We start from the raw sequence: 14,231 nt of genomic DNA on the forward strand, positions 1-14,231 counted from the left end.
ATCAGTCTGGCACAAAACAGAACCACAATTGTGATCTAAGACCCAACACTTCAGAATATAAGATATAACCTTTTACTGCAATGGGCTTAATCAGGGTCACAGAGTGTTTCTTGGTAGTCTTAAACAAATATAATTTGTAACAAAAGTATACACCTCATAGACAGGGTTATGGGGGCTTAAAAAAATAAGAAACCCGTATCATGTCAGATATAGTTGAAATGTGTACAATGTTGAGTTTGCATCCCAATATTACACTTTATATACATCACATAAGACTGAAATATAACAAAACCGTTTGACAGAGAAACACCAGATTTTCGACTGGTTTTAAAAAAAAAAAAAAAAGTTGATTAATTATGAAATCATTAAAAATATGAATAGAATTCCACCCATGAGGCCACTTGGTAATTTGTCAGATTTTGGACTTGTACGCATGTCAGTCATCTGCAAAGGGAATATTTCACATGCATGATGCCATCTAATTAGATTTGCATGCCAACCAGGAAAGCCAGGTCTCCATCTTACTGTACCCATCTCTGTGTGTTTCTCTGTGTGTTCTCTGTGTGTTCCAGTACATTCTCCCACTCAGCTTGTCCACACGGCAGGCTCCAAAGATTGCTGAGGTGAAATTGAGATCCTTGGAGAAGATTGTATGTCTGCAAGAGGAAGGTATGTTAGATGTTGTTTGGTATGTGACCAAACGGAGAGTTGGGGTGACTGGCTGTAGTACCACACAGGGAAACTCTATATGAGAAAATAATGGAAGTGGCGAAAAGTTTATATAGAAACATTCCAAAGTTACACACTGATCCAAAGAAAATGTGTTGTATCCATGCTAGCCAGACTTTGTTTTAAATAATGTGCCTATTATTACGAATACATTTTTAAAGTATTTATATTTTCTGTCTTTTTATTTCTAACCACATCAATGTGTTTCATCTCTCACAACCTTACACTGTAAAATCACCTTGTAGTGACCCAAACCCTTTCCCCTTTAAATCCAAACCGACCACTGAACAACCCAATTACTATGGGGAACAGCACTTGAAAAAGCACTTGAAAAACAGTTTAAGACCATTGGAGGAATCTACCAACCCAGACGTTTTGAAATTTTTTGTAGGAAAGTTCTAGATTGACATGTCCCTCCCCAGGCTCAGGCCTCCCTCTCCCTCTCCCATCCAGCAGCCAGTTGTTTCTTGCTATTGAGGACAGAAGGGGCCTGCGGCTAGGCTATAGCATGAGCACCTGGGTTTGAGATGGAGGCTTCTCCACTCCACCTTAGTGTGCAAGGGAGTCCCCTCCCAATTCTCACTCTCCTCTAACCTGATCAAGCCACCAAATAACTGCACAAATTATGAGAATAATGACCACGTGGTACAGACGTGGAGTTTAGTTGTTGTTGTTGAGAATGTATGCATGTGTGTTTGTATCGAAGTACATTTTTTAAATTTAAAGTCCCAATGTGCTTTGAGCGACTGCTGGAAAAGTGTGCCTTTAATCCACTAGATGCCGATGCTTCATCAACATTAACTGCAGTTATTCACAATCAGATAGCCATGCTGGCTGTAGCACAGTTCAGTTTAAAGATCCAGTGCAGTCAAACACATGATTTTACTGGGTTTTATATGCACTGAGTGTACAAAACATTCCTAATATTGAGTTGCACCCCCTTTTCCCCTCAGAATAGCCTAAATTCGTCAAGGCATGGACACTACAAGGTGTCTAAAGCGTTCCATAGGGATGCTGAACCATGTTGACTCCGATGCTTCCCACAGTTGTGTCAAGTTAGCTGGATGTCCTTAGGGTGGTGGACCATTCTTGACACACACAGGAAACTGTTGAGTGTGAAACCCCCAGCAGCGTTGCAGTTCTTGACACACTCAAACTGGTGCGCCTGGCACCTACTGCCATACCCCTCCCCTGTTCAAAGGCACTTCATATTTTGTCTTGACCATTCATCCTCTGAATGGCATGCACATAATCCATGTCTCATTTGTCTCAAGGCTTAAAAATCCTACTTTAACCTGTCTCCTCTCCTTCATCTACACTGATTGAAGTGGATTTAATAAGTGACATCAAAAATGATCATAGCTTTAACGTGGATTCACTTGGTCCGTCTACAGCGTGTAATGGAAAATGCATGTTTTGTACACTCAGTGTTAATTTCCACACTATGAGGTTGGAATAATACTGTGAAATTGAGAAAATTATGATAATGTCCTTTTAGTGTAAGAGCTATTTGAAAAAGACATCCTGAAATTTCTGCCTTTTTGGTCGGATGGAACTTTGGCCTTTCCATTGTGACGTCACCATGCGGTAAATTAGTTTATAGACAATAATAAAAACCTTTCTGTCAATAACAGCACATTTTTCCCTCCCCACTCAGATCACTCCCAGACAGTCCTAGCAAAATTCTTGCTTGAGAAATTGCTATTTGCTAAGAAGCTATTTTTGTTTCTTTTTGACCATTTTAATTGAAACGAATCACAGAAAAGTACTTAATTGTTCCCCAGTTATTATTTTATATTAAGAAAAAAACGGCTGCATTGTACCTTTTAAGCTGAGCAGGATTTAAGGGAAACAGTGGGGAATATACAGTTGAAGTCGGAAGTTTACATACAACAAGGTTGGAGTCATTAAAATTTGTTTTTCAACCACTCCACAAATTTCTTGTGAATAAACTATAGTTTTAGCAAGTCGGTTAGGACATTTACTTTGCGCATGACACAATACATTTTTCCAACAATTGTTTACAGACAGATTATTTAACTTATAATTCACTGTATGACAATTCCACTGGGTCAGAAGTTTACATACACTAAGTTGACTGTGCCTTTAAACAGCTTGGAAAATTCCAGAAAATGATATCATGGCTTTAGAAGCTTCTGATATGCTAATTGACCTAATTTGAGTCAATTGGAGGTGTACCTGTGGATGTATTTTAAGGCCTAACTTCAAACTCAGTGCTTCTTTGCTTGACATCATGGGAAAATCCAGAGAAATCAGCCAAGACCTCAGAAAAAAAAATTGTAGACCTCCACAAGTCTGGTTCATCCTTGGGAGCAATTTCCAAACGCCTGAAGGTACCACGTTCATCTGTACAAACAATAGTATGCAAGAATAAACACCATGGGACCATGCAGCCGCATTAAGGAGGGCATTCTGTCTCCTAGAGATGAACGTACTTTGGTGCGAAAAGTGCAAATCAATCCAAGAACAACAGCAAAGGACCTTGTGAAGATGCTGGAGGAAACCGGTACAAAAGTATCTCTATCCACAGTAAAACGAGTCCTATATCGACATAAACTGAAAGGCCACTCAGCAAGGAAGAAACCACTGCTCCAAAATTGCCATAAAAAAAGCCAGACTACGGTTTGCAACTGCACATAGGGACAAAGATCGTACTTTTTGGAGAAATGTCCTCTGGTCTGATGAAACAAAAATATAACTGTTTGGCCATAATAACCATCGTTATGTTTGGAGGAAAAAGGGGGAGACTTGCAAGCTGAAGAACACCATCCCAACCGTGAATCACGGGGGTGGCAGCATCATGTTGTGTGGGTGCTTTGCTGCAGGAAGGACTGGTGCACTTCACAAAATAGATGCCATAATGAGGTAAGAAAATGATGTGGATATATTGAAGCAACATCTCAAGACATCAGTCGGGAAGCTAAAGCTTGGTCGCAAATGGGTCTTCCAAATGGACAATGACCCCAAGCATACTTCCAAAGTTGTGGCAAAATGGCTTAAGGACAACAAAGTCAAGGTATTGGAGTGGCCATCACAAGGCCCTGAACTTTTACTAGGATTAAATGTCAGGAATTGTGAAAAACTGAGTTTAAATGTATTTGCCTAAGGTGTATGTAAACTTCCGACTTCAACTGTAAATAATGTGTTATTTCATAGTTTTGATGTCTTCACTATTATTCTACACTGTAGAAAATAGTACAAATAAAGAAAAACCCTGGAATGAGTAGGTGTGTCAACTTGTGACTGGTACTCTATATCGGGGGCCCTTCAGGGGTGCGTGCTCAGTCCCCTCCTGTACTCCCTTGTTCACTCATGACTGCACGGCCAGGCACGACTCCAACACCATCATTCAGTTTGCCGATGACACAACCGTGGTAGGCCTGATCAACAACGAGACAGCCTATAGGGAGGAGGTCAGAGACCTGGCCGTGTCGTGCCAGGACAGCAACCTCTCCCTCAACGTGATCAAGACAAAGGAGATGATTGTGGACCACAGGAAAAGGAGGACCGAGCACGCCCCCATTCTCATCGACAGGGCTGTAGTGGAGCAGGTTGAGCGCTTCAAGTTCCTTGGGGTCCACATCACCAACAAACAAACCTGGTCCAAGCACACCAAGACAGTCATGAAGAGGGCACAACAAAACGTATTCCCCCTCAGGAGACTGAAAAGATTTGGCATGGGTCCTCAGATCCTCAAAATGTTCTACGGCTACGGAGAGTATCCTGACTGGTTTCATCGCTGTCTGGTATGGCAACTGCTCGGCCTCTGACCGCAAGGCACTAGTGGGTACGGCCCAGTACATCACCTGGGCCAACCTTCCTGCCATCCAGGACCTCTTTACCAGGCGGTGGAGGAAGGCCCTAAAAATTGGTGAACACTCCAGCCAACCTAGTCATAGATTGTTCTCTCGGCTACCGCATGGCAAGCGATACCGGAGCGCCAAGTCTAGTTCCAAGAGGCTTCTAAACAGCTTCTACCCCCGAGCCATAACTCCTGAACATCTAATCAAATGGCTAGCAAAACTATTTGCATTGCCACCCCCCTCTTTTACGCTGCTGCTACTCTCTGTCATTATCTATGCATAAGTCAATTACCTTGACTAACCCCCGCACATTGACTCTGTACCAGTACCCTCTGTATATAGCCTCGCTATTGTTCTTTTACTGCTGGTCTAAATTATTTGTTAATTGTTTTTCTTATTCTTATTTTTTGGTTTTTATTTTTATTTTTTAACTGCATTGTTGGTTAAGGGCTTTAAGCATTTCACTGTAAGGTCTACTACACCTGTTGTATTCGGCTCATGTGACAAATAGAATTTGATTTGATTTGCTAAAACTGTCTGATAATCATAAACTGCTATTTATTGCTGACAAGCTGGTGTCACTAATGTGCATTCTGAACAGATAATGAAGCTCGGAGAAAATAACCGTTTTTCGGTACAATTTGGTGAAAATGCCGATGCCTTCAGAAAGCCTTGGTTTCCCATCATTACATTATACTTTGATACACAAAAACACAGACCTTGTTTGAAGTGATTCAAAAATCTCCTATGGGAAAAATGTATGATTAAAAACCAATTGGAACCATTTCCGTGTTTGACCGCTAGGTTTTATGGGTATTATGACGACAACACTGTGGTACTCTATCCGGTTGTATAAAGATTGCCACGAGTTAGCGGAGTCGGAGAGTATCCATCTTGAATAGCAGCGTACATTTTAAACAGTAAGCGCTATTTTCGTTTTTATCTCGCACTCATTGCGTTGTGATTCAACGATGTATGTCCCTCGGTATCGCGCTAGCTAAATAATGTATAGCTGCTCTAACGTTATTAGCTATTGCAAGCTAACTCGGTTTGTCAAGTCAGGCACTGGCAGGCCGCAAACACGAGCAGAATCACCAGCTAACATTAGCGAGCTATCGTAATTGCTAAATACATCTGTTCATATTAGAATATCAGGCCTTTGAATTGTTTATGTGTACAGTTTGATTGTATCCGTATAAAGTACAATACAATTCAACTTTGGCTGTGGTGTTATCAACTCAAATGTTATTGTCCCGATGTTAACAAGCTTCAAGAAGCCGGTTAGTGTATGGCAGGGCAGTCATTGGGGCCTACTTTTTGAATGTTCATGGTTGTCTACGGGAAATGCTATTCATATAACTTGGGCTGCTAGCTAACGTTCTTTTCCCCTACTGTAGGCGATCACTATGTCTGACGACGCTGAGCAGCAACTGATGGAGACTGCTAAAAATGGAAATGAAGCCGAGGAAGAACTGAATGGCGCAGAAGAGTCCACAGAACACCCCGAGGCAGAGGAACAAGAACAGAGCTGCACGGTAGAGGGAGAGCCAGTGGCAGAGGAACCGGCTGTGGTGGAGGAAGGAGTCACGCAGAACGGAGCGGCAGAGGGGGGACAGATAAATGCAAGTAAAGGCGAGGATGACGCTGGGTACGTTTCTGTATGGTGGTTTTTAACATTTATGTAACATACTTTATGTTTATGTTACATCCTTGGTAAAAAAATATTTTTTATTTATTTTTGGAGCCATGTGCAGCCCATTTGGGAGATGAACTTCAACTGGCTAGAATTCAGTTATAGCATTTCATTTTTCAGAAATATTTAGTGTTATGAGTTGCAGTGATTCAACTAGCTGAGAATTCTCAACTCTACAATGGAGTGGAGTTGAGAAACTGGGTTCCAACTCTCACTGACAACTATGACAAGCACAAATACACAGTAAGCGTTAAATCATTGATATTTATAAAACTATTGCTTGGTAGTGCATGTTTTAAGTAGTTAAGTTCATACTCATGCGCAGATTATGTGACGTGATTTGACAGGTCACACAATTTAGTAATCAAAAACTACAGATTGCAGCACCTGTAGAAAATGACGTTGTTACACAGGACTAATGTGGTATGCGTTAAATGATACCAATTCGATGTAGTTGGAGGTACACTCCACCAAAACTCATTGTCTCAATCTCTTGAGATGTGATGTACATATCGTGGAGTTGAGAATTCTCAGCTATATTTCCACCAAAATATGTGTGAACACCCAGTCTGTTACTGGCCTGTACAAGTTTGTAAGCCACAATGTCCCTAGTAATTTGAGTTTTTTAAAACTCAAATAATATAAAAACATATGTTTATAGTGGCTGTTTAATTGTCAGCCTATGAGAATTGTCCTATGTGTGTTACTGATCTGTGTTTCTCTGCAGCAAAATGTTTGTTGGTGGACTTAGCTGGGACACTAGCAAAAAAGACCTGAAAGACTACTTCTCCAAATTTGGAGAGGTGACTGATTGTACCATCAAGATGGACTCAAACACAGGACGATCACGTGGGTTTGGGTTCATCTTGTTCAAAGAAGCAGCAAGTGTAGACAAGGTATGTGCCATGAGAAAGGTGACATGGTTTTACATTGTGACAAGTTGGGCTTTGTATACTAACCTTTTCTCTAACCTGGTAGGTTCTTGAGCAGAAAGAACACAGGCTAGATGGACGGCAGATAGACCCAAAGAAGGCGATGGCAATGAAGAAGGAACCAGCCAAGAAGATCTTTGTTGGTGGCCTAAACCCAGAAGCCACAGAGGAGACCATAAGAGAATACTTTGGAACCTTTGGAGAGGTTTGTCATTGTCCTATGATGGCCTCAACTTGACCTTCCTGTATGTTTTAGTAGCTATTGATTTTCCAGTGTTCTAAATGTGTCATAATTCACATCTTCAGATTGAATCCATTGAACTTCCAGTGGACCCGAAGTTCAAAAAAAGGAGGGGGTTTATCTTCATCACATTCAAAGAAGAGGCCACTGTTAAAAAATGCCTTGAAAAAAAGTTCCACAATGTCTGTGGAACCAAGGTAACAAACGGAAAGGAAGGCCTTGTATGTATATTTCTTAAACCTATTTTATTTTTATTTTTTACTTACGGTTGATGGTGGGATATGTGGGTTAATGTGTATGCTGTAGTTATAATTCTATACTGACAAAAATATAATGCAATATGCAACAATTTCTACTGTTTTACTCAGTTACAGTTCATATAAGGAAGTTGGTCAATTGAAATAAATTCATTAGGCCCTAATCTATAGATTTCACATGACTGGGAATACGGATATGCATGTGTTAGTTACAAATACCTTCAATGGGTTTCTGAGTGTGCAGGCCATGAACGAGACATTTTCAGCTTTCTGGAATTGTGTACAGAACCGTGCGACATGGGGCAGTGTATTATCATGCTGAAATATGAGATGTCGGCAGATGCCAGCACAAGGTGCACCTGTGTAATGATCACACTGTTTCATGAGCTTCTTGATATGTCATACCTGTCAGGTGGATAGATTATCTTGGCAAAGGACAAATGCAGGAATGTAAACAAATTTGCGCACACATTAAGGGATGTTTCTGTGATCTTTTTATTTCTGTTCATGCAATGAGTACTTTACATGTTGCGTCTTATAATTTTTGTTCAGTGTACATCGGTCTGGCTAAGAATCTTATTTGTGTGAAATGCAAACTTGTCTAATTGCTTAGTCTGTACATTTGTTTATTCCCTCCTGAAATGCTTTGGGCCATGCTCATGCATTTCCTCACTGAAATGCACATTGCATGCAAGAGTTTCAGACCCACTTGCATGGTGTGAAATTACTATAATTATTATGTCCAAATTAAACACCATTTCATTTTTGCACGTCGGTGTTCAAATGGATTGTGTTGCAGTGTCCTGACTGAAGTGGGGGTCCAGTGTGAACTTGACACTAGATTACAAATCTTCAACTTAAAAGATGGGTGTGAATAGGTCTTGCGTGTTTGTACTGCATGCTGTCATGTCTTTACCGCATCTATTATTAAACCATCCTTCTTGATTTAATTCCAGTGTGAGATCAAAATCGCCCAACCCAAGGAGGTGTACCAGCAGCAGCAGTTCGGAGGCCGTGGTGGTGGTGGTGGTGGTGGCGGGAGCTATGGAGGAGGCCGGGGAGGCAGGGGTCGTGGTGGTGCGTATTAAAGACAGCAGTCCGACGTAGTTATGAGTGACTTAAGGCATCACGAAGGTATGCAGAGTATTTGTATAATGCTAGTTTCATTTCAAGTAAAGGGCAGGGTGCAATGGGTTGTACCTGCAGGAAGACCTCAGCTTTAAGGGTGCATGACAGGTGTTGCGCTCACAACGCATGGAAGGATCTGAGAAATGGGTTGCTAATGGACATCCATCCTTGGACCATAAATATCTGGATTATAATTTTTGTGCAAAATTATTTTCTGACTTAACCACATTTTCTTTCCCTCAGGCCAAAACCAATATGGGAACCAGGGTTATAGTAATTACTGGAGCCAAGGCTATGGCAACCAGGGCTATGGCTATGGTGGGCAGCAGGGCTATGGAAACTATGGAAGTTACGGCAACTATGACTACTCCGCTGGATATTATGGAGGGGGCTACGACTACAGTGAGTATAGACCTCTGGCAAGCGCCTACCTGATTGTTTGACTTGTCTTTGCACAGAAGCACTCAGTCCTCTCTCTCTATTCCTGCAGACCAGGGCAATACAAGCTATGGGAAAACTCCAAGACGTGGAGGCCACCAGGGTAGCTACAAGCCATACTGATCACATGTAGTGCAGGTATGCATTTTAGTGCTTTGTAACATTGTGGTGCGATATAGCTGTTAGATTTGTGGCATTGATGCCCAAAAATTTCCTTGCCGAGATTTACAGTCTGGCTCAGGGGAAGGCTATTGTAGATTATAATGAAATTACTCCACTCTTCATCAATTGGATTAAGTAAATACAGTGCTGTTGGGGATAGGAAACTTGTTTTGAAAGTACACAACCTCAAACCCTCAAATTTGCCAGCACAAAATATGCATCAGATGCACCCCTACAACTACACTACTGGATCAATAAGGGTTGATGTTGCGGTGGACCACAATGGGTTTTCTAGAGTGGGAGATGGGTGACTATCTGCTTAAAGCTGCACAGCAAATTTAACAATGTCTGCTGTTTCCCTTAATGCTATGCCATAACCACTCTAACCGGCAGCATTGACTTTCTAATCCATCCCCTGTTTCTTGCATGCTTGTTGCCCTAGCTGTTTGCTTGCTCTTTGATGCAGGGTGGTGGGCTCATGTCTTAAGTGGTGTGCAACAATTCCCTTTTCTCCTCTCTTAAAGGACTCAAGTAAACACAGATTTGAAAGACCATGGGCGCGGCAGAAGTATGCAGGACTTGATTCTTTCCTGTGGGATGAGATTCATGCTCCATTTGTACAGACCATCTGAGGAACTGGAGAAGTAAATGCCACTTTTCCATGTTTTTATTTTATCTTTTTTGGGGGGGTCCACATTTCCAGAGATGGAAGTGTTATTTTTACTGTACTTTTTGGTACCTTTTTTGAATCTAATGTATTGTATGGTTGTATTTTACATGTCGACTGGATTTACATGAGAATCAGAAGCTGTCGGAGCTTTTGAAATAAACCAATTTTGAGTAATTTTTTTCTGGTTTCTAGATGACTTTATTTTCTGGCTCTGGACTTGCAACAAGGAATTCAGTGTGGGATTGGGGTATGATGTAAAAGGGATTTACCTAAATCTGAATTCATTTACGAATGTCAACTTGTAGATGGAACCAACCAGTATATTTTGGATTCATTTTAATTTTGACCTGTTAAGTGGCATTTATAGAAAATATAGTTAAAGCCTGCAGAATATTGCTACGTCATTGTCTTTGGCTAATTGTTAGAAATAAAATTGATTTTATAATTTTGTCTCTTTAATGTTTAACTTACAGATACTGTCTAATGTTAATGCTTGATTAGCATTTTAATAATTTCTTGGACATTTTTTATTTGAGATTAATTCCATATTTGTAGACCATTATTTGCCCTTTCCCTACTGTTGCTGAAAGTCTCCTGCTGTATTTTACTAGGTTGACTGCTCTTTGATGCCTCATTTTGGTTTCATTAGATTTGTTTATGGCTGTGTTTACTTATACAGGAAGTCCAATTCTGATCTTTGCCAATTATTGTCAAAAGACCAATTGGTGCCAAACATCAGAATTGGGCTAGCTGTGTAAAAGCAGCCTATGTGTAGTTATACATGACATTCTCACTAACATGTTTGAGGGGCAACATCTAAATTGGACAGTGGTTTGTAATGGCAAACAACTGTGTAATGTTGATGGAGATGTGCATGTCAGCTCTACAGCATCTTTTCTACAGTAGCATTCTACATGTATTGTGTGTAAAACATTTCCATGCACTAGTTTAATTGCACTGAAAAGGATCTTTCACGGCATAGTAAAAAAAAAATATATATTCTGATGTGTGATTTTGACAGCCTGGTCCCAGGTCTGTCTCCTACAGCCTGGTCCCAGGTCTGTTTGTGCTCTTGCCAACACCATTGCTCATTGTCAAGCAAAACAATTTTTGTTTGGCATGATGGCACAAACTGGCACTCACGCTAGGAATTTAATATGTCTTATGTCATTTCACTGGCGCCAATCTGAGTTGATTCCGTACGGGCCCACTTAGTCTTCAGTGGTTTTGCAGGTCCCTGGTGGTGATGACTGGTTTCTTGGACCTGATTGATAGCTTGAGTTTTTGTAGCCTGATAGGATACTGAATATGGCAGGTAAGGAGAACTAGGTTAGGCTTTACTAAAATGAAGCAGTTGTCCCGGATGCAACTGAAACATGCAGCACTTGGTCCGTAGCTGTACGCCATCTAGCCACAACCATAGAAGCCATCGGTTCTGAGAAACCATTGTCACCACACTGGTTCGAAACTGGGCAGAAATGTCCTTTTCATTTCACATTGTAAATCAGCAGTATTGCATGTAATTAAACTGCTAATATGGCTTGAAAAACATGAGGTAGGTTATAACTAATTTCCCTGGAGCTGTTCATTGTCAACTGAAGCAAATTCCTTAAGGATAACAGAGACTTGCACCCAGGCTAGCAACTAATCAAAGTTTATTGAACGGCAGCTGCTATTCTCGAGGTTTTGGGAAATGTGACTAGCTTTGAAGAGGATAGTATACCTCAATATTCTGATAAATATCTGCGAGTGTGGCTGTGGCACCATTGTACCTTTGGAGTCTTGGCGACTTGTGTTTAGGCCTGTAGTCTACTTGAATGTACACAACCCAAAAATATTTTTGTCATATTTTATTACTCTGACTTAAGAGACATACAAAACATTGAGCAGTAAGTGTTTCGAAAACATCCTCTGACTAGCAACCAATCCTAATACCCCTCATTTTACAATTTCGTTGAGCACCAGTGTGATAAAAGTCAAGGTCCTGTTCTCCCTTCATAGTTATGGTTCTTGACAGATGGAGGTCAGAGAATCAAATTAAAGTAGCTGGGTGGAAACACCTCTTCCTCTGGTCAAGGCGATGGCTCTCGTTTCCTCTCTTGGTCGATTGCTACAACATGGAAACAAATGTTAAACCCTTTTTGAAGAAAAAGGCTATCTCAGATATTCATTTCTATGCATATTTCTATTATTGGATGATCCAATGATCAAAGCAAAATGTTTGAGTACAGTGGGGGCTGCTGAGGGGAGGACAGCTCATAAGAATGGCTGTAATGGAGAAAATGGAATGGCATGAAACACCTGGAAACCATGTGTTTGATGTATTTGATACCATTCCACCTATTCCGCTCTAGCCATTACCACAAGCCCATCCTACCCAAGTAAGGTGCCACCAACCTCCTGTGGTTGAGTGTGATGGCCTACAGCTCCTGACTAATAAAACCACCTCTCCAGATTACAGTTCTTGAGTGAAGCACAGATATTGACTCATGCTGTCACCATGTAAAATGTATTTAAATTGAGAGAACACCCCTCCCCCTTTGGGCCAGTGTACAGTACAAGGTGTCTTTTATACAGCATCTGTGTTTAACGCTATGGTTAATCTCACATATTTGCATTTCCTTTGTTAATCAATTTAAAGAAAACCCCTCCCCTGAACACACAGTTACACAGTTACATGCACAGTTCTTGCATGGATGGGTAGTAAATGGCCCATCTTCTTGCCTGGTCATCTGTTGCTAGGGAGAGATGCCAGCAATAAGATTGATCTGACAGCCCATGGAACACCTTAAAGGGCTGAGCCCTACCTCAAGCAGATTCATCACAGAGCTAGATGGACAAGATTCACTCACTTTCTTTGGTTGGCAATGGGTTCTTTACTCTGGTCTCCGTCTTCTTCAGCTTTGTCTTGTCAAAGCTGGAGATTTCTCTCATATTGGGTTTGTCAGACATGATAGCTGTAAATGAAGAGGGAGATGCAAATGAGACACAGTAGTTGCTATCAATATGTTTCCATCCGAATGGCTATGAGTAAGGACACGCCTTAGAATGAAACATTACTCATAATAGTTTCAGCCAAACAGGGTTTCAAGACTGCTACCCGTGTGTGTATGTGGGTGTGAAGGACAGCTGTTGTAAGATTTTCATGGATTAGTGTTATTCTCTGATCACTAATGCCCACCCCTTAGACCCTCCATGTATTGTTGGGCTTGGCCTTTGTTCTCCCATGTACTCATCCTTCATTCTCTCCCCCCTTTCTACCCCTCATCCTCCTTGTAAATCCAGTCCTGTTGCATGTGCTCCACTTCCACCCAGGGAGTGCTAGGACAAATGATTGAGAATAAGTGCCCTATCATATTACAGTATAGTGGTAATATCCTAAAACAATCACTGTCTTTTTGGATAATGCTGTTTACTAGCCAGCCTACTGTGGCACGTATAGTAACTGTCTTTATCATCCTAGTAAAAGGGTGACACATGGACTGTAGTAGATATGGCATGACATGTAGACACAGATGGAATATATATGACATACATGTAATATATGAAGCTACAGATCTAATGCAGAGAATGTCTTACCGTAGAGCAGGGTGTGCGGTGTCCAAAAGCTACACGTGCCTGTGTCTGTCTATGAGTGGTCCAGAGCTGCGTCTGACACTGCGTGTGTACCTCCTGCAGGGTGTGGGCAGGGAAGGGGGCTATTGATCTCTCTCTCTCCATCTCTACCCTCTCTCTCTCTACACTCTCTCGCTCTACCCTCTCTCTCTACACACACTCTCTCTCTCTCCTCTCTCTACACCCTCTCTCTACACTCTCTCTACCCTCTCTCTCTACACACTCTCTCTCTCTACCCTCTCTCTCTCTCTCTCTCTCTCTCTCTACCCCTCTCTCTCTCTCTCTCTACCCTCCTCTCTATCCTACACCCTCTCTCTACACTCTCTACACTCTCTCTACCCTCTCTCTCTACACACTCTCTCTTTCTCTACCCTCTCTCTACCCTCTCTCTCTACCCCCTCTCTCTCTACACTCTCTCTACCCTCTCTCTATATCCTCTCTCTCTAAACACTCTCTCTACCCTCTCTCTCTACTCTCTCGCTCTCTCTCTCTACACTCTACTCTCTCTCTACCCTCTCTCTCGCTACCCTCGCTCTACACCC

The 14,231-nt window shown here is 41.5% G+C and overlaps 2 protein-coding genes across 4 annotated transcripts; one reads left to right on the top strand and one right to left on the bottom strand.

Annotated features, from left to right (window-relative positions):
• Positions 1-5,324: 5,324 nt before the first annotated feature.
• LOC124000146 (heterogeneous nuclear ribonucleoprotein A/B-like) lies at positions 5,325-10,519 on the top strand. Of its 3 annotated transcripts, none has more exons than XM_046306322.1 (9): positions 5,325-5,473; positions 5,951-6,201; positions 6,974-7,142; positions 7,225-7,383; positions 7,485-7,640; positions 8,633-8,753; positions 9,048-9,206; positions 9,295-9,380; positions 9,929-10,519. In XM_046306322.1, exons 2-8 carry the CDS (start codon positions 5,960-5,962, stop codon positions 9,363-9,365), a joined length of 1,077 nt encoding a protein of 358 aa, XP_046162278.1. In that variant the 5' UTR covers positions 5,325-5,473; positions 5,951-5,959; the 3' UTR covers positions 9,366-9,380; positions 9,929-10,519. The 3 variants fall into 3 exon arrangements, with proteins under 3 accessions (XP_046162278.1, XP_046162279.1, XP_046162280.1); XM_046306323.1 differs by having other exon boundaries at positions 7,485-7,616; XM_046306324.1 differs by lacking the exon at positions 9,295-9,380.
• A 1,390-nt stretch (positions 10,520-11,909) lies between these two features.
• LOC124000623 (thymosin beta-11-like) lies at positions 11,910-13,803 on the bottom strand. Its single transcript, XM_046307137.1, has 3 exons — positions 13,654-13,803; positions 12,927-13,031; positions 11,910-12,184 (listed from the first exon to the last, which is right to left on the bottom strand). The coding sequence occupies exons 2-3, from the start codon at positions 13,024-13,026 to the stop codon at positions 12,147-12,149; spliced, it is 138 nt and encodes a 45-aa protein (XP_046163093.1). The 5' UTR covers positions 13,027-13,031; positions 13,654-13,803; the 3' UTR covers positions 11,910-12,146.
• Positions 13,804-14,231: the final 428 nt, after the last annotated feature.

This window comes from Oncorhynchus gorbuscha, linkage group LG16, assembly GCF_021184085.1.
Source record: "Oncorhynchus gorbuscha isolate QuinsamMale2020 ecotype Even-year linkage group LG16, OgorEven_v1.0, whole genome shotgun sequence".
Classification (NCBI taxonomy): domain Eukaryota; kingdom Metazoa; phylum Chordata; class Actinopteri; order Salmoniformes; family Salmonidae; genus Oncorhynchus; species Oncorhynchus gorbuscha.

What these genes read in the sequence shown, in the direction of transcription:
- LOC124000146 (XM_046306322.1), top strand. Translation starts at nt 5,960, where the DNA reads ATGTCTGACGACGCTGAGCAGCAACTGATGGAGACTGCTAAAAATGGA. An exon ending in AAAGGCGAGGATGACGCTGG is followed by an intron (nt 6,202 to 6,973) that starts GTACGTTTCTGT and finishes GTTTCTCTGCAG; the next exon opens with CAAAATGTTTGTTGGTGGAC. An exon ending in CAAACGGAAAGGAAGGCCTT is followed by an intron (nt 7,641 to 8,632) that starts GTATGTATATTT and finishes ATTTAATTCCAG; the next exon opens with TGTGAGATCAAAATCGCCCA.
- LOC124000623 (XM_046307137.1), bottom strand. Translation starts at nt 13,026, where the DNA reads ATGTCTGACAAACCCAATATGAGAGAAATCTCCAGCTTTGACAAGACA. An exon ending in CCCATTGCCAACCAAAGAAA is followed by an intron (nt 12,185 to 12,926) that starts GTGAGTGAATCT and finishes TCCATGTTGTAG; the next exon opens with CAATCGACCAAGAGAGGAAA.